The following is a 22876-nucleotide window of genomic DNA, read 5'->3' as shown; positions in this document are numbered from 1 at the left end:
ACTTCTGAAACGCAAGGCTGTCCCCAAAAAACCCTCCTCTTCTTTACCCCAGAGAGACACCTCTCAACTGCTACTGATACCCATTCATAACCGGTGTATGTTGTATTTTTTTTGTTAAGAACTACAGTACCTGCATAAGGTGAAAAAATTTAATTGTGAAAACAGCAATAATGGGTCCCCGGACTATAGATAGACAGTAATTAGAGAGACAATGTCTAGATAGACACCAGATGTTAGACAGTCAATAGTTAGACAGGGACAAAATGTCAACAGGGACAAAATTCAGACACACTAAAGTTCGACATGTAAGAAGGTCAACAGGTACAAATGGTCAATAGGGTCAAAAGTTCGACATGAAAATGTTCAACACAAAAATGGTCGACACTTTTTTTTTATTAGGGTTAGGCACTTACCCAGACGGTTAGGGTTAGGCACCAGGAGGGAGGGTTAGGGTGAAGATTAGGGCTAAATAAAATGAGAATCAAATTGTTGACGATTTTTGTGTCGCCCATTTTCATGTCAAACTTCTGACCCTGTAGACCTTCTTACATGTCGAACTTTTGTCCATGTCTAACTATTCACTGTCTGACATCTGGTGTCTATCTAGACCAATGATTACCAACCTTAATTGAGGTGTGAGCTATTTTAGAAAAATGAAACCTCCTGAAGAGTTACTAAAATTGTAGAACAAAAAAAAATCTGACTAATCGAACAATTGAAGGTCAATTAATGAAAATGAAAAAATGTTTCATAGAAAATAATAATGCATTTAATTATTACAGTGATATTGTTGTAGTTTGTAAATAAAATGTAAGCACAGGCACATTTCACTGTTAATTACTGGCTCCAAGGAGGTACCTGCAGTAGAGGAGCAAAAGATATAGGCAGGGCTGCTGTGTGATTTTCTGGCTGGGCTGTGCGAAGTCACTTGCTGCGCCCTAACGTAGATGCTGTGGGTGGAACCACGGAGAAGCACATCAGGTGATTGCTGTAGAGGCAATCACCTGACGTGCTTCGCTGTGGCTCCACCCAGGTTACTTCCTCCTAGTTGACTCGGCAGTACTGCAGCTAGGTAAGCTACCAAAATTAAGACAGCAAGCTACCGGTAGCTTGTGAGCTACAGGTTGGAGACCACTGATCTAGACACTGTCTATCTACTTACGGTCTCTCTCCCTTATATCACACCCGCAATAACATGTATGAAGTTTATTAAATAAAACATTATGTGCATGGATCACACACACAAGGGTGGAGAAATGATTTAGGTGTAAAACACTACTAGTACCAAAATGATGTAGACTTTTCATGCTTTTATCAAAATTGTTTACTTGATTTAAAATAGACACATTGGTGTTTATTCTGATTCTCTATGTTTTTGTAGTTTTATTAATTAAAAATGTGTTATGTAGTATTTTGGCAGATGTGCTCTAGTTCAAGCCTTTGCCTTACAAAACCAAATCCCCACCTTTGTTGTACAACAATGTATCCAGTTGCAGGTAAGGATCATTTTTTAACATTTTGTAAAAACATTACTGTATCTGTGTGATTATAAGAGGTTTACTAAACTATGTGGAAATTCATTTAAGTTTCAGGGTAAACAACACAATATACATATAGCAGGCACCTATTGCAGAGGTATAAATTTCTCCAACACTGTAGGACAGTAAGCTAGAGCAGAGGTTCCCAAACGCGGTCCTAAAGGCTCCCCAACAGTTCAGGTTATAGAGATATCCATGGCTAAACACAGGTGGTTAAATCAAATTGACTGAGGAACTAATGAAATCACTTGTGCTCAACCATGGATGTCTCTAAAACCTGAACTGTTGTAGAGCCTTGAGGACCGCGTTTGGGAACCTCTGAGCTAGATGGTTTCCTTTAGGACTACTTTTCTAATTTAAGCCATTGCCAAAAAAAACTGTGTCTCTAGTTTGAAAGGTGTGTGCTGAAAATGTGGTGGTTCTATCCCTAAGAGTACAATGCACAAAGCATAAAGGCATTAGTAAATGTGGGTGCTACTAAAACTTTCAAAGAAGAAACTTAGAGGTGGTGGTTTCTGTAATGAACACTCCATAGTGCACTTCTTTCCTCTTCTAGCAGCAATACTAGAATGCAGAGAGTGCAGGTCCCTACAGGCTACACTAAGGGATGCAGAGAGCCGCTACAGGCCGGGGTACTATGGGGTCTGTGTACAAATCCGGGGGAGGCTTGGCCACGTGGCACAAATGATCGCACAGAGGGCGCCAGCAGTCCCCCTTAGCAGCTGACCTGGGCCCTTTCTACAAGCTCAGGCACTAAGACCCAGCAGCTCTCCACACGTTCGGCACTGTATGGCGTATGTTGTGATGTCATTGCACCACCAAAAGGAGGAGTGCGAAGAAGAGAATGCAGGCTGTCAAATAAGGTAAGATGAAGGTGGCTTGAGAAGGGGTTTGACTCTTGCGGTGACAGAAAAGGCTGGAAAGACAGGAGGTTCATGTGATGGGGGGCAGTAGGCTGGAAAGAAAGGAGGCTGGAATGACGGGAGCAGGATGCTGGATTAACAGAGCGCAGGAGGTTGGAGAGAGACAGGGGGCAAGAGGCTGGAGGAGGCACAGGGCGCAAGAGACTGGAGGAGGCACAGGGGGATGGAGGCGACAAAGGAGACTGGAGAGGACAAAGGGGGCTGGAGGGGACATTGGTCATTATCATATTCCTACACAAATAGGCATCTTCTGGACCATGTGATAATATCATTTCATCAGCTTGACTCAGACATACGGCGCCATTTAACAACGAGGCATAACCTGTTTAGCACTCCTTCTTTCATATTTAATTAACAGCGCTAAACTAAAAATACCGCTGCTTGTGACTGTACCACTTACGCCATCTATGGCAAGAGCAACAAACTTTCAGCGAAGCGTTCCAGGCATTGCCGCGTATCTGCCTGGTGAAAGTGACATGCATGCAGATGACAATAGGCTGCCAGCAGCAGAGTAGAGGATGCTGCCGAGGAGGGGGACGTAGCGGGACCTTGCCAGAGGGGTATATAATGTTGAATACCAGTGTCATATGCATTAGTAACACTGCAATACTAAACGAAATATGCCCATGGTAATAACATTTGTTGATAAATGGGGCCAAAAGTTTAAACTACTGTTTGAACTGGGTTTTTATTTTGGTTGGCATATATTGTGTGGTGCAGTGGCTCTTGAGTACACAGACACCAGTGTACCATACACAGCACTGCTATGTCTATGTCTTTAAGGATGCATAATAATATGCTGTCTCCTTTGTGGAATGACCATGTCCCTACAGTTAATGATTACATCTACCCAATGGCTGGTCACATCCCATCAACATGACCGTCATTGCTTTCCCTGGTGGGCCCTTCATGACCCAGTCAGACACTGGAGACAAATATTCAATAAATTATCTTTGTAAAAATAATTCTTGTTATGTGTATATATTTTGGTACAGTAAAGGGGCATACACACAAGACGATATAATTGAACGATATCGTTCAATGATATATCATTCTGTATGCAGTGAACGACCAACGATGCGTACTCCCGCTGGCCTATAATGATAACTTTGGTCGTCCATACATGCAGGCCAATTTGGACGATATCGTCAAGAATTGCCTGTTTAGAGATGTGGCAGGATGACTTCACTGAAAAATATCTTTCAAAGATATCGATCAGTGTGTACCCAATATCGTTTGTCCTGCACTACAGGAAGTTCTAGGGAAATCTTTCACCAATATCATTCATACAGCACATCCTCCCATGTGTATGCACCTTAAGAGCCAAATTGATATTATTTAACTTTATTTATAGGCACCACAAGTGGTCCACAGCGCTGTACAGAGAGCGAAATAATAAGTGCAGGGTAAAATAGTACAGTACAATACAGTAGACAAGTAGCAAATAGCACTACAAATCTCGACACAGTCACTGGTGCAATGGAAATAGCATAAGCTGAAACCTGTACCTATTAGCATAAGTGCAGATAACAGGTCTAGGTTGTCTGAAGAAACAAAAACAACAGAGGTGTGGAATCCAGAGGCAGAAAGACCAAGGAGGAGGTTTAGAGTGTAGCTGATGTGTAAGAGAAGTGGGTAATGAGAACAGAAGGGAAGAGGGCTCTGTCCATGGAGCTTACAGTCTAAAGGGAGGTGGGAAACAAATGGGAGACATAAGAAGTGAGCCAGTGTAAGGGGAGCTAAGGAATTTTTTAAAAGTCTCAGTAGGAGCCAAAGTGGTCATAAGGACAATCCACAGATTTAACCACTTATCAGTTCTGATAACATTTGATCAATTCTTCAGCCTCTTCTGTATCTAAATAATTAAATTGCTTTGTTGCCTTTTGTCCAAGATCAAGTGTAGATGCCCTTGTACACTGTGGGGTTTAAAGGCGCCCCCCAGTAAGCGATCTAACCAAGAGGCTGGCTGCTTGAAGCCTGAGGTGCTATGTACCCCTGGTACTGCCTGAGTTAGGGGTGCCCGAAAAGTCAGTGGTGATGGACCGCACCTCTGCACGGAGTACGGCACTTGGCACAGTGCACTTTTTTTCAGGTCGCACCATTTTTTCTTTGCCCTAGCCTTACGGCTGGGGCAAGGATAATTTTATATTCCCAGCTGAAAGGCTGGGGTTTGTTTATTTATGTATTTATTTTTGCACTTTTTTGTCACTTCACCACACCTTTCTATGTTTTATGTGTTTTTCTTTTTCAACGTTTGAGAGGTTTTGGGTGTAGATCCTTATGTGCCGCCCTCTCCCCAAATCATCTGAGGTTCTCTCCTTCGGGGAGAGCTGAAGAATCTGTTCCCAAAGGGGCCAACCCTGGGCAGAGAGGGGTGACCCTGAACCTTGCGGCGGATGGAAACCCAAAGACCCTTGCCCCTATGGGGCCTTTTGGCTCTGGGTTGTCAAGGGGATCCCGTAGCTTCAGCAAAGGGATCCTTAAGATTCCTCTTTCTTTTGGCTCCGAGTTGATGGGGAGAAATGAGGGCCTTCTCCTTTTGGAAAGGGTCCGAAGACCCAAGCCCTCAGCGCAGTTTTTTTCACTGCACTGAGTAATTGGAGCACACAACTCGAGCTTAAGAAAAAAAAAAACAACCTCTAAAAAAAAACAACAAAAAAAACTTGTTAATATCCACTTTCACACAAACTGAAATTTTTGACTATAAAAAGGACTGAACCATTCCTCCTTTAAAAATGAAAAGGTGGCTTTAGTGCATTTATAGATTAACTAAACTAGCAGTAATAAAGAATTGGGCAGCTTTAATTTCACACTTTGCACCAGCCAGATGCATTACCTATGAGTAGTATTTTGTATAAACAAACCACGATTTAACTCATTTAACAGTTAAACTACAAACACATAATAGCTGAAAAGAAGTTGTAGTAGTATACTGGGATAATTGGCAGTTCTATTGCCCACTCAGCCTAGCTCTTCTGCCAGAGACAGAATTATGAAATTCCTCAAGTTCAGAATCACTTATGCAAAGGTATCTGGAAAGATGCAAAGGCACCCTTATTTTATATAAAAATAGATATTTATATTTCCAAAAATCACACAGGAGTATTACAGTTAATAACAGCCAGGGAGTTTCCCTCACAGAGACCCTTTTCTAAAGGGCAAATAGCCAACATTCCTATTGAGCACTACACTGGCCAGCAAGACACAAACCAAGCCTAATGTCCTCCTGTTTGACAAAGCAGCAAAGTCCAGGGAGGCTTAGCAGGTCCAGTTCTTTGCACAATTTAGCACCAGTTCTGCAGTAGTGTAACCACTAGTCAGGCTTTCCAAAGCACTCTTTTAAGCCTGACAACTAGCAGAGGAAGTCCCGCAAAGTCAATAGCTAGTGGTCGGTGCAACTTCTCGTGTTTCTAGATGATTGGTTGGCCTGATAAGCCCATGTAAAAGACAGCACTTCTACGGGACAAGAATGAGCAGTTAAACAATACCTACAGTTCCCAATTGGTGACATTTAGTAATATTGGAACAGCAAACTTGTAAGGGTCCGAAGACCCAAGCCCTCAGCACAGTTTTTTTCACTGCACTGAGTAATTGGAGCACACAACTCGAGCTTAAAAAAAAAAAAAAAACAACCTCTAAAAAAAAACACATCCAATCAATCAATGCACAGTACAAAATATTTACAACACTACTTGGCGAGAGGGGTCACCAGCTAGGCTAAGCCTTTATTTCAGTATGCGTGGCACCCTAGTCACGATTTAGTTGTAACTAAGCGGTTGGTCCAAAAGTCATATCAGGCTTGATTTTTTTAAATTAACAGTTTATATTTGCTTTCATGCACATTCCCATTTTGGTGCACAATCCAGCATAGAAGCACTTCCCATTGGGATGTATGCACTTATGTAAAGTATATGGATGGCGGACAAATCTCTACAGTTGCGTTAAAGAAAAAAAAAAACTGTACTGTGCAACTAAATTTTTGCAGCTTAGTGAACGATTCTTGATATCAAGAGCCTTACAGTTGAGATTGATAAGCATCCTTACTTCTGGTCTTTAGCAGGATGCACAGAATTGGACTCCCTCCTAAGATGATGGCTATCGTAGCAGTTTTGTTAATTAGTGCCTTATTACCACTAAAACAATGGAACATAGCCAGAGCCGTAACTAGACCTTTTGGTGCCCTGTGCCAGAGAAAGCATTGGCACCCCCCCACCCACCACCATTTTTTAAATAGGGAGATAAGTTAGTGCACCTGAAAAAGGGCCATGGACTCATGGGGAAGGGCCAGGGAAGAGATAGGGGAGGCCAGGAGTTGCTGGGGATAAAATAAGAGGAAGCTACAAGTGAGAAAAAATAATAAACAGGAAAATTGACAGACCCAAACAGTGCCCTTTGCCCTGCGGTGCCCTATGCCATGGCACTGGTCGAACTACCCTAGTTACGGCCCTGAACATAGCCTCTATATCTTCAAGCACCTGCCTCAATCGCAATAATGCAAAACTCCCAGTTCTCAGTATTGGGTCCAAATTTGATCTTGGAACTTGAACTTTGTTCACATTATTCACTGTTCAGCAAGAGAGAACTCAGAATTGTATGAATGTAAATAAATAATAGTGACCCATGCAAGGGTAATACTGTGTTTGCATGAAGATTTCAGTCAACAAATATTCCTCCTAAGTCCTTTTCCTCAACTGTATTCCATTTAAATACAAGTAGCATAGTAATTACTACCACCTAGGCACATAGCACTAAAAATATGTACATTAAATGCTACCATAGTTTCTAAATCTAGAACTTCCACATTATGTAAAAGATTTATGTGGAAAATTATCGAACTCTTCTGCAAAATTCAAACAAATAATATCAGCTGCACTACATACTTGCCAGCTCTCCCTTATTGTAAGGGAGACTCCCTGAAATAGTAGCAAACTCCCTATCTCCCTGAAGAGTGTAGCAATTTCCCTGAATGTTGCACCTCAACCCCATTATGAAGCTATATAATATTATATATACATATACATACACACACAAATAGATCTTACTAGCTGCTTTGGATGCTAGTCACGTTTACGACACGCCTCTCAGATGTAGCAGTACACGCCCACTTTAACGCGTGCTCATTGGTGGTGCTTTCACAATCTCCCCGAAATGGTTTTTCAATAGTACTGTAGGCAAGTATGCTGCACTACCAAGGTACAATTTCTAACTTACCTCCTCTATAAGAATGAATAATATTTGTTAGGCATGACTAGTCCTTCATGAACTGAGTGTTACAAATTATTTTCTACTATATATTTCAGAATCACATCCCTCAGAAAACATTCAATTGATTTACTCGTGATAGAAGTCAAAGAGGAGAATTTAAAAAGCAGGGGCTTCTGTAAGACGCTGCTTCCCAGCGGGTTGGGGGTCCACATTTAAAACGGCACCCGCAGTCAGTGTAAAGCCCGGCGTGCTTAACAGTGACTCCGGGTGACGTTAAAAATACTCACTTGCAACCCGCCGGGAAGTAGCGTCTTGCAGAAGCCGCTGCTTCGTGAATTCTCCCTAAACTGTATATTATTGTTCTGGTTTTGTTCCCTTTTTAGGATTGGTACCACATTTGCTTCCAACCAAACTTTCTGCACTGGCCTGTATATGTATTAAGCTAGGTACATAAAAGACAGATATGAGAAATTAACCATATTTTTTTTTCTCTTAGCTGAAACAATTCTATGGATATCTGATTTACACAGTACACAATTATCATTATTATCTAAACATTAACGATGAGGTGACGATTTAAATGCACTTTGTCGGGACAATCATGTACACATTGCATTTGTGGTACGATATCCTATCATCAGGACCGACAAACACTTTGCCACACTTCTGATGTTGGGAGGCGAACCGACAGGTTTGTGAATGACCATATGCTGAGTACACACAGTGAAATAATCGGAAAGATCAGCCGAGAATTGGCTGATGGGACCAATTATTGCACAGTGTGTACTTAGATTAAGTCCATAAATGTAACAAGCAGTGGTCTACCAGTTACAAAACCTACTTTCTTTAGAATAAATAGCAGAACTGCATCTCCCACGGATCTCTTATTTATAACAGATCAGTAACAACTAAATAGTTTAGCCTTACCTGCCGTAGAAAAAGGTCCATGGAGTGTTTCTGTTAGCATCTGTATTTCTGGTACCATAGCCACCACTGGTTTATCAGGAAACAGTGGATTTATTTTTGCAGTTTTGTGACCATGCTCCCGGTAAGCTGTGACAAGTCGTGCCAAACCATGATCCACTACAAGACATAAATAGCCTGAAAATTAAATGTTCTACAAGACACACAGAAATAATAGTGATTAACTGCATACATTGGTACTTAAAGCATTGTGTCTATTTTTCTGCTATCTCTTTTTATTTAAAGTATAAATTATCAAGGCAATAGTTAAATCTACAATGTTAAATTATTAGTCTCATAACTACTTTGAACAAATTGTTTCCAATGATTTGTGATACACACAATTATTACGTTAAATGGGGTGATCTTGTTCTTCCAGAGTTCAATGGAATTTCAAAATTAATATCTTTTTCGAGAAGAGGTTATACAATTCTCTGAAGGAAATTCTCGTTTGAAAACAATTTTTTTTGCAAGACTTTTATATTTTTGACAATCACATAAATAAATATATAACATTTATTTTTTTTGTTCAGAGCTTTATCTCACAAATAACATGTACCCTATACCTTTTAGACTTGTAAACTAGTACAATTAACGTGTGTAAAAGCAAATATAATACATTACACTGAATGACATTTCCCTAGTTTGTTTCCTGGAATCTGTGTTACATAACTAGGATAGTTAGTGTTGGAGTTCAAAAGACTGAAGTGCAGCCTAATCAAATGCTCTAGTACTAAGTTTCTACATCATGGAAATCATACTAGTAACACGGTTTCATTCTGGAAAGTCCATATTCCCGCTACTACTGCTGATCGCCAACTAGATTCTAGTCTATGCAATGACAGCCAGAAGAATACAGCTGTAAATTTATAAGAGAAACTGAGTGTTGGGTATAACATGAAACAAGATGCATTCCAAGGCAAAAATAACCAAAGGTCAATGATGTCATCATTATGAACTACACCTATGAAAATGTAATGGTCATCTTCATTGTAATGGCGCACATCCACATACCGAGTAATTGTGCACTTTTGTGTCGGAAACGATCAGCGATACACGCTCCCGCTGGTCGTTTCTGACATCAATCATCGGGTGAACATGCCAGTCAATCTGTCGATAACGAGATTGGGCATGTTCGCAGATGATAGAGGGTGCCTACACTGAACAATCAATCGTTCAGTGTAGGGCACAGCACAGACTGTGAAACGACTGCACAATTACAATGTCGTAAACGTGCAGTCGTTTCACAGTCTGCTAGTGGATGTGCCCCTTTAGCCACTGAAAATGTCACCTTCTAGGTTACCTAATTTCTTGGGGTTGATAAGGGTCATGTGCACTGCCTTATGATGCAATGTGAGTTCTGTACCGCATGGATAATGAAGAAATGACAATGGTCTATATGTTACAGAATTGTAACATATACATTTTCAATTCAAGGCATTTTCAAGACAAACGTCTATTATTTTGATGCAAACACACTGTTTGATGGTGAAGCACAGCTCAGAATCCTGGTATGGATAATAAGATGCACAAAGCTGGTTACACACTGGCGATCACATTTGACATGTGGTGATAAAAGACTCTTGCAATTGTGGTCCAGGGGCAGCTAATGAAAGTAAATAGAGCAGGCAGTTTCTAAAGAGTACTGCAGTGCCACCAAACACAAATATATATAGGAATCAATAAATATTAGGAAAAGCATGATTTTATACACCATGCTTTGGTCAGATTTTATACACATGAATGGTCAGTTCGCATGACCATTCCGCCAGCTGCAGCTATCGATAGCGACAGCTGCAGCTGGCATTACCTTATCCCCACAGCAGGGACAACGTTGTCCTTGCTGTGGAGTTTGCCGGATTCGGGGCTGCACAGGAGATCCTGCACATGTTCAGGGAAGCCAGCAGGGAGATACAGCACATCAGCACTACGCTGATGCACTGTGTGCTCTAGCAGGGATTGCAGGAGAGGGGAGTTTTCACTCCCCCGCTCTAGCCGATCAGATGTTAATACATCTCATTATTAGTGCTTCCAGCTTCGTGCCGACAAAGAGGCGAAGCAGGAAGCGTTATGGCGGCACAATAAGTGTCGCTATAATACATATGCCCCATAATTTGGTTGTTTGTTAGTTTGCACAGTGTGTATGCACTGGATCGTTCGTCCGGGAGTTCAAGGGAAATCATTTACGACATTGCATTGTTTGCAAGTCATCTCATGTGTACCAGGCTTAAGGCTTGTTTCACAGCCAGAAAAGTGCAAGTATCTGAAACTTATATAGGGGGACACAAACAAACAATTCAAATTGTTTAGTGTCAAAACACTGTGACAGTCAGCATATGCAAGGATGCTACTGGCATGCTTTATTACGATACAGTCCACTAATGTTAAAAAAATAACACTTTAAAAAGAAAAAAGTTATACTGTTTAAATGAATATAAGTACAGTAGCATACCATGCTTATTTCATTACACTGTTTTAAATACATTACTGCGGACATTAAATTCTTGTGACAGATCCACTAAGGTTGATAACAAAATATTTTTGTCAAATTCTAGAAAAAAAAAAAAAGATTATTGGTAACTTATACTTGCTGGCCTTTATTATCTCAGAAAAATATTTGCCCACTACCCAGAGTTAGAGAGGGGCTGCGGATAGTACAGCGATGCTACAGGTAGAAAACTGTTAGTTTCATCCCTCTCCCCCGCTTACAGTAGGAGAGCAGTCACTGTGCATAATAAAGAATTAAAGCAATCCATTCCCTGCTCAGTGTACAGTAACCCGCCTCCAGCGTGAGCCAAGAGATAAGCAGCGCCAGTAACGGGACAGCACATGCAGGAGCTTGCAGAGAGTAGTGTACCCACACTAGTGACAGGCCCTCCCCGTACCTGCAACGCCGCCCGCTGTCTCGCAGGTCTGTGCCCGCAGGAGACTGTCAGTGGCCCCGATTTTTCTGGGCCGGTATCCATACACCCCGCGCTCCGTGTGGTAGAGCCTGCGCCCAGCTGGCCGACACAGTCTGGTGAATGCTCGCACCGAGTGACTGAGCCAGGCCGACATGGTAGTGGCCGATGTACTGTAAGTACCAGCAGACGGCACTGACTGCAGCAGCGAAAGTGTTAACGGCAGAACCTTCCGACTAGTGCGCAGCCGCAGCACCGGCAGCGTGGTACGTTCTAATAGCCAACTCCCCCTACTGCGGATTGGTTGGCTCCGGGGGCACGATGTTGACAAGCGTGGGCTCTTCCATTCGATCCCTGTAGAGGGGGAGGGGCCAAGTTGTGCTTTTCATTGGTAGTAGGGAGACACTGTCACATTAAAGGTCACTGCTGCGAACCCAAACACACATTTTATTTTATTCTTCAGATATAAATAGTCTGGGAAGCACGTATAGATGGGCATGTACAATATACTCATTTGTTATCTTTCATTTTATTTTCTACACAACATTTAGCAAAATATACAATTTATTGTACGGTTAAAAAACGTAAGTTGAGTAACTGTAAGCCTCTTTGTAAAGGTATACCTTCATCTACTTAAGCAGGATTGTGTGTGTATGTGTCTGCCCAAAACTAATGTGCAGAACCATATCTGTCGCACTCATGTAACGTTTATTTGCACTTATCTAATTCAATATCTGTGTATGTGATTCACTTATAGCTCACAAGGTTGCACTTGCCTACCCCTCATTTTAATTGTGTCCAGTGGTGTAACTAGGGTATTTGGAGTCCATTTCTCATCACTCTGGGAACATTCCTTTCCATTCCATATTCATCTTAATGCAAGTAGTTGTACCCCTCTTGCAATGCTCACTGTAGTAGTGCCCTTTATGCAATGTCCCAGTAGCAGTGCCCCCAGTAGTGCACCCTTATACAGTGCCCCTAGTAGTGCTCCTTATATAGTCCCCCCTATGCAGTGCCCCCGTATACAGTGCACCCAGTAGTGCCGCTTATATAATTCCCCCAGTACTAGTCTCCCCTATGCAGTGGCCCCCCCTATGCAGTGCCCTTATATAATGCCCCCAGTAGTAGTTCCCCCTATGCAGTGCCCCCAGTAGTAGTCGTAGTAGTCCCCCCTATGTAGTGCCCCCCTATGCTGAGCCCCCCATATACAGTGCGCCCAGTAGTGCCGCTTATATAATTCCCCCAGTACTAGTCTCCCCTATGCAGTGCCCTTTATATAATGCCCCCAGTAGTAGTTCCCCCTATGCAGTGCCCCCAGTAGTAGTCATAGTAGTCCCCCCTGTGTAGTGCCCCCAGTAGTAGTCCCCCCTATGCAGTGGTCCCCCCCTATGCTGTGCCCATTATATAATGCCCCCAGTAGTAGTAGTACCCCCTATGCAGTGCCCCCCAGTAGTAGTCCCTCCTATGCAGTGTTGCTTATATAATGCCCCCAGTAGTAGCCCCCCTATGCAGTGCCCCCAGTAGTAGTCCCTCCTATGCCGTGGTCCCCCCTATGCAGTGCCCCTTATATAATGCCCGCAGTAGTAGTCCCCCCTATGCAGTGTCCCTTATATAATGCCCCCAGTAGTAGTCCCCCCTATGCAGAATGTAAGCTCTTACGAGCAGGGCCCTCTACCCTCTTGTGCTTCTCCTTCTCTACTTTCATCTACTTCTTACTCCCCACTAGGGCACCTAACACTTGGTTGCTTTGCTCTGTTGTTTATCTGGGAGTTATGGTCCCCCAAAGCAGTGCCCCTTATATAATGCCCCCAGCAGTAGTCCGCCCCTTTGCAGTGCCCCCAAATATAGTGCCCCCAGTAGTAGTCCCCCACCCCTCCCCGCAGTGCCAAAGACACACACAAAAAAACTCCATGCGGTCCGCACTACACTGTCCCCCCCACCCCGCTGCCTGTCCGATGGCGCCCAGGGTACGAACCCTGCTCGACCCCCCTAGATACGCCACTGATTTTGTCACTCAGTAGCTAGTATAGACAATAACATTGTTTTAATAAAGCAACTGTACATAGTATAATTCACAGGTACTCAAACTCGGTCCTCAGGACCCCAAACAGTGCATGTTTTGCAGGTCTCCTCACATAATTACTAGTGAAACAGCTGCACCTGTGGATCTTTAAAACGTGTCAGTAACTAATGAGTACACCTGTGTACCTGCTGGGTTACCTGGAAAAAGTGAACTGTGTGGGGTCCTGAGGACCGAGTTTGAGAACCAATGGTACAATTCATTCGTATTCATTAAAATACAATAAATAAAAAAGAGTGAAGGCTAGTGTAGTACATTTTAAAATAAGGACAGGATGTACTACGCATCGCATTTTGGATGCGATACATGCTGCCACTTATCGGGTGCATAGTGGCATAACGCCAGTATACACTTAGAATTGCATTTAAATTCAGAAGGACAGCTCTTCTAAAAAGAACCGTCCTTTACAATAATAGGACTTCTACGTTTATGACTAGGGAGCAGGGCCGGTTCTACACATACGCTGGTTACGTAGTCGAGTAGGGCGCCACATACAGGTGGGCATCCTGACCCGGCTTTGGCCAGCGACATGCAGCTCAGGCTGGTGGATAGCAGTCAGACTGTGTCACTGTGACACAGCTGCCTGCCATTCTATTACCATGGGGGGCCACAGCCGCGGCTCCAGCTCCCTCGGATTCTATGGGAGAGTTGGCCAGGCTACGTGACGTCATAACGTCAAGTCACACTCACAGTGCGCAAAGAAGGCTGGGGCTGGCCAGCCTGGAGGAAACCTGTGGCCAGCGTTGAAGAGGAATCCTGGCCTTGAGGACTCAGAGAATGTGGGCGGCACTGCGGCCATCGGCAGGCTTTAATAATAATGTAAGTAAAAGATGTAGGTTGGAGTCCCTCTTGGGTGCTGGTTCCTGGCCTGCCTGGTGGTCACTCAGTGAGTGCAGGCAGCGCCAACACCACACTCCCCAGATCCTCTTTGCTGTATTTACTGTGGGTATAATATATATATATACAAATATGCGCAGCATCCATTCAGACTCTGGGGTCCGGCACTGCCGCGGCAGTGGTGGGGGCCCCAACCTCCCGATTTGACCACCCGCGGGCCACTTCGGCCCACGGGTGCAACAGCAGGACATTACTGTTCCGCTGAAATCGGGATGTTGGGGAGGGGTGCACCCTCTATGGGTGGTGCCCCTGTTTGACCGTACTGGTCGAACACCCCTAGAGCCGGCCCTTCTGCATATTATACCCTTACCTGTTCCAGTGTACTGGACAAAACTGGTGTCAGTACTTCAGTTAATTTTGTCCTTACCATATTACTGTCGCTTATACACTACTACTCCAGTTATTACCTAGTGATCTCCTGTCTGTTGCATAAGCCGCCTACGTACCGTTGTGTGCGTCTAACACTAAGGGAACAGCAGGTGGCTGTGATAGGCAGAAAACTCTCTATAGAGGGACTCTAGGGGTCTTCTGTAATAATGCAGGAGTTTCATAATACACACACTGGCCGGAATTCAATTCTTTCTAGCACCTATCGCGCCCGACGGAGCTATTCAATTCTTGCTCCTGTCGGGCACGATGAGCTGCCAGCGCGATCAGCACGAAAATCTTGGACAATTGCATAGCGGTCCGCGATCTCCTGTCACTTTAGACGGGAGATGCGGGCCGCGAGTACAATTGAATTCCGCCCTGTGAGGGGGACATTTTGTTCCCAAAGGGGAGGCCACTCCTCCCTTATTTGGCCACACCCTGGTTACCTCTCGTCGGCCCTTGGGACAGATTTATAGCAGCAATGGTATATGTCTCCCTTGTTTCAGCTTGCTAGAGTAGGATCAGGTGATAGGCAATAATATCTTATCTTCTCAATGCCATTTGTATGGCATTCTTTAGGAGGTGTTGGAAAGCTGTGTTCCAACCAATTGTGTAGTTGCCAGCCTGGCCAAATTGCTTGGTGCCCTACATTTTTCGGCACTGGGCAGTTTTCAACCCACATTGGCACTTGCCAGGTATGCACAGTCCTGATTTTCATTCCTCTACCATCCTTCAGTTTCCTGGTTTACGGTTTGCTTTTTCCATAGTTTAAAAAAAAAAATCCAATTTTTTTTTTAAATTTTAACATTAATAAGTTGTGATTCATCAGTTGGTTCAGTTTTTTGTTGAAATAGTTCAGTTCACGAGTGATTTGCCATTTGTAAAATTGACCAGGATATGGAAAAGATCACAGTACAAAGTATGAATCAAATGTCATTTTTTATTTAATCTTAATATATTGTTTTTCTTTGTTTCTCTATAATTCCTTCTCCCTCTCTTTTTTTCTCTTTCTGTATAGGCCAAGGATGCCTTTTTTGTCTTTTAAAATAATAGTTTTTTCCCCTTTCTTTAACAATGCACATACTGGAATTCCCTGGTCAATTGATCCCATGGACTGGCCTGGCCTCCACTGGCTTGAAGAACTTGGACCAATGGATGCAGAAGGGCAATGGGAAAGTTCATTTTACACACCTGTGAATGTATAAACTTGAAAAGGGTTTGTCTTCAACCTATGAGAAAATGTCTGCTTTTTCAGCTGCTGTGTGTCTGCCTTCTCTCTCTCAATTTACAGGCCCTGGTTGCAGATGCAGAATGTGTAGGTTTTCCAATTAACCTAATTGTATTTTTTTCCCCTTTTGTCAGGAGTGAAACTTCCTGTTAAACACCAGAGCAAAGGATCATTTAGGACTGGCCTAGCCCCCACTGGCTGAAGAACTTGGACCGCTGGATGCAGACGGCAGATGGGATAGCGGACATCACACTGTGTAAGTATAACCCCGAAAAAGAATTGTCTTTATTTATGTGCAAATGTCTGCTCTTTCATCAGCCATGTGTCTGCCTTCTCTCTTCCACTTAACCCAATTTTGCCTTTTTTTCAGGTGGAATCTCTCGGGACCAAACTTTACAACGCCACAAAATCAATGTAACTTCTATAGATGAATTTGTTTCCTGGCCCCCCCAAAAGTTTTTGAAATATTTTCAAAAACTTCTTTACCTCAAATAAATAAAACTGGATTCAGCTTAACATTACCTCATTATACTGTTACTACTGGCAAACACCTTTTTTATAGCAACTTTTGTGATTAGTGTAGTTACTTTGTATATAATGTACAATCCATTTGTCTATATTTTATAAATCAAATAAACTTTTTGTATAGACTGGCATATTTTACATTTGCAAGAATAAAAAATGTTTTGTTTTATTTTTTTGCATGCCCACCAAAATGTACAGTAGTTTTTTGCGTTGTCTTCTTAGGGGTCAAAGCTATTGGTTTCTTCTGGTTTAAGGGGATCAGGGGGAGGAGGTATGTACTTCTTTCCATCATCAGACGCAGAAGATGAAGACTTGTCATGTTCTTCAGTAGCCATTGATATTGCCAAAGAAAGTTAGGAACAAGCCAGGAAAATAGCAACGTGCCACTATCATGAGGAAGAAACAGCATGAAGGGGAAAAGGCAAGCTATTGTATTTGAGTTGATACATTTTCCGTCATCTGCAGCAGCCTATACCAATTGCATGAATTAGGCAGGAAATCGTAATCAATTGGATTACACAAATTCAGTGTACTGAACTTGCATTGAAGATTGCGAGTTCTTCTGCGAAGTGTCTGAGAATGCGCGTTATGCGTTATGAAGTTGAAACTCGCTACTAATTGGATTGACCCAATAGATGAAAAAGTGGTCGTAGACAATCCACTCAAAGATCTAGGAGGGAAAGGAGAGAGATGGGGCAGTAATTAGGGAGAATTTGAAGGGCAAGGATGTTTTTTTTTTAAATAATGGGAGAGACAACTGCATGCTTAAATGCAAGAGGGGACAGTGCCTGATGAAAGAGAAAGGTTAAAGAGATGGGCAAGATGGGAACAGACAATGGGAGAGAGGAAGCAGAGGTGGGAGGGAATAGAATCAAGTGGGGATGTGGAAATTGAAAGGACAGCATAAGAGCCATGATTTCATCTCCATAAACTAGGGAGAAGGAAGTTAGAACTGGCAGGATGGAGGGATAAGATGGGGAGAGGCTGGATGGGAAGGGAGCGGGTGGGGTAAGGAGTACATGGGGAATGTGATGTTCCGACAGGATTCAATTTTATGAATTGGGTGGCAAAGTTAGTGGCAGAAAGTGAAGAGGGAGGTGAATGCAGAAAAGTGCTGACGGTGTTTGAATGAACGATTTTAGAATTTTAAATAATACTGTTTGGAGAAAGGGCAGCACTATAGGAAGAGAGCATAAATTTAAAATAGAGAAAGTCAGTGTCACAACTCTCGGGTGGATAGTGGATGTAACCCGTATTTGGGGATTGGCGTGACCTAACTACTGAGGCGCGGAGTCTAATGTGCCGGCAGTATTCACCAGGGACCCTCGCAAGAAGGTATGGACTTGGCTGTTCCCCTATACAGGTGCTGGTAAACTCTGGATGAAGCAGAGAAGACTTATAGCTTAGTCGACAGGCCGGGTCAGAACCAAAACAGACTAGACGGTACCAGGTAGCAGGCGTAAACAGGTCACAGGGAATAGCCGAAGTCAAAACCAGATATCAGATGCAGTACCAGGGGTCAGGTGAAATCAGAGTCACAAACGAAGCTAAGGTCAGAAACAGGTAATGGAATATCACAGGAATGTTAGAGTATGGTAAATGAGCCTATACTCTGGCCCTCTTATAGAGGAAGTTCAAATCACGCGCCAAACGAGACTTCACGTTTGGCGCACTTGTCACTTTAAATTCCTATGCAGGTCGGTGCGTGCGCTCCTAGGAGAGTCGCGACCGCCTGCACTTCCAGACAGTGCGAGGGGGAGCCGGAGCGGACGTCATGGCAGCAGGCGTTGGGGACTCCCCGCCCGCTGCCAGCGGAGATTCCAGTGCTCAAGGACCCGGTAAGTAGTAGCCGGTGTCCGGCGCACTGTGACAGTCATCTTGGGTGCGCAACTTTCTCCATAGTTGCTCAGCGGTTTGAGAACACTTTTGCAGGTAAATAGTGAATTTGGTATGCCAGGGTTGAGGCACAGATCTGCAACGATGTGTAGTGACAGAGCAACATCATCCAAAGTAGATGTAGGGTATTATTGTACATGGAAATTACTTGGTCAGGGCAGCAGAGGGTGACAATGGGGTAGAGAAGAGATTAGGGAGAAGTAAACTGGGTCAATCACCTCAATGTCACGTGTTAAGTTTAAAATAAAATACTTCTGTATTGCGTTTAAAATAATTATGCAGTTAAGTGAATTTATGTGAATGCATTAAACTGTCTTCAGCTGATCTTGGCAGTGAAAAGTGATAAGAAAGTGATAAGGTGCCAGCCAATCAGCTCCCAACTGTCATTTTTTAAACACAGCCTGTGAGATGGCAGTTAGGAGCTGCTTGGCGGGCACCTTATCACTTTTCACTCTGTCTCCTAACACTGCTTAGTAAATAGACCCCTTAGTGAGCACTTGAATTTGATTCAATATAACATTTTCTGAATAAGAAGCTGGAGCACGAATAAGTGAATAAAAAGATAACTTCAGCCTCGTATTCTGATGTCCATCTGCATGAGCTAATGTACAGTATATATAAATGCGGGTGAAGCAAATGCTGCGCTACCGGCGTACTAACATTGTATGATTGTAAAAATTGTGTCACACCAATAAATATAATATCCTTCCAACTGAGGACAGCTAGAAGTGCACGCACAAGAATTCCGAGACTGGACATGTGACACATGACCGTGCGTAGCTGCAGCTGAGGGCAGGGCCAGGGTGGCCGCTTCTGTCAGTCGCTATATCCGGGGCGGGCGGGCGCTTCCGCTTTTTCCACAGTGTTATCAGCAAGGCGTCAAAGACCCGAGAGAAGGGTCCTTCTACTAGCTGTCCTACGTACTGCCTGATGGCAAACAGACCCCAGCAATTATCTATCTTAGTGTACACTGCTATCTTTAAAGAAGTACTTACTTTATTTACAGGCCGTTGATCCGTCCGGGTTAGTCGCCTTATTGGGGATATCGGTGTGTCGCTTTCTGACAGGCGATATGACAGGTGCCTGAGACAGTTGCGGGGTCCTGGTATAGGAGTCGTGCTAGCAGCGGTGGAGTGTTTACAGATTCAAAGGTAACGGCAGCAGCTCGGTGTAACGTATCTGGTGCCACCACCGCCGCCGCCCGTTCTGGCGCTCCCTACGGAGCTTTCGTCTATCACGTAGCTGAGGTTCGCGGTTATTTTGTTCCTTGTCACCTTCTGGGCCTCACAGGGGTTTCCGCTGTACCTGAGGGGGAGTGTGAGTGGCGGGGTACTGCCGTTTGCCCCAGGGGGGTGTGAGTGGCGGGGTACTGCCGTTTGCCCCAGGGGGGTGTGAGTGGCGGGGTACTGCCGTTTGCCCCAGGGGGGTGTGAGCGGCGGGGTACTGCCGTGTGCCCCAGGGGGGGTGTGAGCGGCGGGGTGCTGCCGTGTGCCCCAGGGGGGGTGTGAGCGGCGGGGTGCTGCCGTGTGCCCCAGGGGGGGTGTGAGCGGCGGGGTGCTGCCGTGTGCCCCAAGGGGGGGTGTGAGCGGCGGGGTGCTGCCGTGTGCCCCAGGGGGGTGTGAGCGGCGGGGTGCTGCCGTGTGCCCCAGGGGGGGGTGTGAGCGGCGGGGTGCTGCCGTGTGCCCCAGGGGGGGTGTGAGCGGCGGGGTGCTGCCGTGTGCCCCGGGGGGGGTGTGAGCGGCGGGGTGCTGCCGTGTGCCCCGGGGGGGTGTGAGCGGCGGGGTGCTGCCGTGTGCCCCGGGGGGGGGGTGTGAGCGGCGGGGTGCTGCCGTGTGCCCCGGGGGGGGTGTGAGCGGCGGGGTGCTGCCGTGTGCCCCGGGGGGGGGTGTGAGCGGCGGGGTGCTGCCGTGTGCCCCAGGGGGGGTGTGAGCGGCGGGGTGCTGCCGTTTGCCCCAGGGGGGGTGTGAGCGGCGGGGTGCTGCCGTTTGCCCCAGGGGGTGTGTGAGCGGCGGGGTGCTGCCGTGTGCCCCAGGGGGGGGGATGTGTGCCTGAGAGAATTATGGAGTTGTTCAGAGTGCATGAGGTTGCCAGTGCCTAGATCTCCTTTTTTTGAGATAGATGAATATGTTGCTCATTGGCCGGAGTTGGGTAAAGATAGGGCGGTCAGTGTTGCCAAACTTCAAATAGGTTATTGTTGGCAAGATGGCACTGAATTGCTCTTTAGCCGCATACCCACTAGTAGACATGGAAACGTCAGCACGATTACGACATTGTAATCGTGCTGTAGTTTCCTTGTCTAGTGATGTGCCTAGAATGAACATTCAGTCTAGGCACATCCATCATCCCCGCACATGCTGAACCTGACGGGATCGTCAGGTTGACCAGCATGTAAGGGCGATGATAGATGTTGGAAACGACCAGCGGGTATGCGCATCGCTGGTTGTTTCCGACCAAAACATGCCCAATGCATGCGCGATTTAAATGGTGGCCAGCATAGTTGAAAAAATTGTGAAAAATCCACCTGCTGCAAGCACCTGCAATCAAAAAAACTTTTGGGGCATACTAGGGGAGCCCCCCAGAGTCAAGTTCGCTAGTTTTTAACTTTTTACCCCAACATTTATTTTTTTTTTACACCCCCAAATTCAGTAATTTTTTGGGGTGTTAAGTGTTTTTTTTTTTATTATTTATTTTTTGACACAGTTTACCTTTGGGGGACTGTCTGAAGGCTGCACGGGCGTTCCCGCAACGTTGCACCCCAAAACCTCAATTCTGCACTTTTTTCCGCCTCCTATTCATTTCCGCCTATTAACATTTGCAAACAATTGTACTATAACGACGTAGTTATCGTGCAATCGCTTGGTAAAATGCTAAGTGGATACCCCCTTTTAGCACTCACTGGTGTAGATAAGACTGCCTGCAACAAAAGAACATAGGGTTAAGGTGCCCTTTCACGGTGCGATGCAACGTGTAGGGCGACTGCCGATCCGTCGGCAGACTGATTGTGCTTTCCCAGTGTGGTCTCCACCGACCGCACGATATGCCGGCTCCCCCCTCCTCCATCTGAATGGGATCGTACATCGCATCCCAGATCTGATGAACCTTCGGGAAGCACTGGGGATACGATGTACGATCCCGCGGGAGCGCGCAGCTCGATATCAGGTACGATATCGTGCTCATACACTGCACGATAAAACACCTATATCCGACGGATCGACATGTATACCACTACTGTGTGGCAAAGAAATATGTCATAGATAAACTGTAGTTGCACCAGCTATAGGTTCCACTCATCTCTACATGCATGTTCCAGCAGATCAGTGGAGTTTTGTTTCTGGCAAAACGTAAATAAGGTGTTCGCTTTTTCGTGCATCTCTTGGTTTCCACTTATGAAAGCCAAAGATCTTGTCTGAAAACCTGAGGAAAATATCTAACCCAATTGAATGTAATTTTTTGTTTCTATGAAGTGATAATTTGCTAAACAATCCATATTTATATTTTTGTAAGCAGGAAATTCAATTAAAGGCAATTTGACTCACACGTCAATACAGATATGTCTGATTGCCAAATAACATATCCTTAATAGTTACATACCGGGAAATTATATTACACTGGATTGGATATACTGATTATTGTAAGTTAAGTAATGCAAAGAAAACACAACAAAGGGGGTGGTATACGAGTGGAGGAAAATTTATACTAAACATTACATGATATCTTATTTGGGGACCTTAAATGATTGCTGCTACCAATAGAGGAGCTGACCCTCTTAACATAGAAAACACAAATAATGGAGCGCCTGATTAATACACCCGAAACCATTAAAAACAATTTAATATTCCTTGGTGGACCAAAAATTTAAAATCAAAGACAATAATAAGAAAACACAGAAAAATAAAAAGCAATATAAATTACATAGAAATATTAAATAAAAATATATGTAGATTTAGAATTGTCAACAACTTATTTCACTGTTAAATTGGACCTGTGGTCACTTAATTGTGGTGTTAGTATGAAACACTGTTGCTAGTTCATATTAATTGTGTCCTGGGATAGATACAGTAAAGGAATTGGAACTCCTCCAATCATGCACTTCTGCTTCTGAATATCAAAACAAAGTGGTTGAATTTATATGCATAGCATAGCAAGTGTCAGAGGGATTTCAACAGGTCTAAAGTTCTTATGCACAGAGTCTTCTCTGATGAAAACTAGTACCTGAAAACCATATGAAAAGTGAGTACACTCATAACATTGCTGTTCATACAGCAACACCAGAGTGACCAATCGTATGCAAAGTGCATGTTAGTACACAGATATATATCAATCCTGCTCATATCGCATTATCACCTTTATAT

At 44.2% G+C, this 22876-nt stretch overlaps 2 protein-coding genes and 1 long non-coding RNA gene across 5 annotated transcripts in view; 2 read left to right on the top strand and 1 right to left on the bottom strand.

The window, feature by feature from the left end:
* DHTKD1 (dehydrogenase E1 and transketolase domain containing 1) overlaps positions 1–11780 on the bottom strand; it is an 89792-nt gene extending 78012 nt beyond the window's left edge. Inside the window, exons 1-2 of the mRNA XM_088468765.1 lie at positions 11515–11780; positions 8594–8749 (exon numbers count right to left, since the gene is read on the bottom strand). Of these exons, the coding sequence (XP_088324891.1) occupies positions 8594–8749; positions 11515–11686 (328 nt within the window). The 5' untranslated portion in view covers positions 11687–11780. The remainder of the gene's footprint in view (positions 1–8593; positions 8750–11514) is intronic.
* Positions 11440–16703, top strand: LOC148529196 (uncharacterized). The gene is made up of 3 exons (XR_015877831.1): positions 11440–11704; positions 16238–16359; positions 16474–16703. It is a non-coding gene; the product is annotated as an uncharacterized LOC148529196 (long non-coding RNA).
* A 2690-nt stretch (positions 16704–19393) lies between these two features.
* UPF2 (UPF2 regulator of nonsense mediated mRNA decay) overlaps positions 19394–22876 on the top strand; it is a 124746-nt gene continuing 121263 nt past the window's right edge. For 2 of the 3 annotated variants that reach the window (XM_088468764.1, XM_088468762.1), the window contains exon 1: positions 19394–19675. The gene's annotated coding sequence lies outside the window, so the exon portion shown is untranslated. The other variant, XM_088468763.1, reaches the window with a different exon arrangement.

The sequence above is a fragment of the Taudactylus pleione genome, unplaced genomic scaffold (assembly GCF_031769625.1).
Source record: "Taudactylus pleione unplaced genomic scaffold, aTauple2 ptg000086l, whole genome shotgun sequence".
Lineage (NCBI taxonomy): Eukaryota > Metazoa > Chordata > Amphibia > Anura > Myobatrachidae > Taudactylus > Taudactylus pleione.
This window is presented reverse-complemented; position numbering and strand designations above follow the sequence as displayed.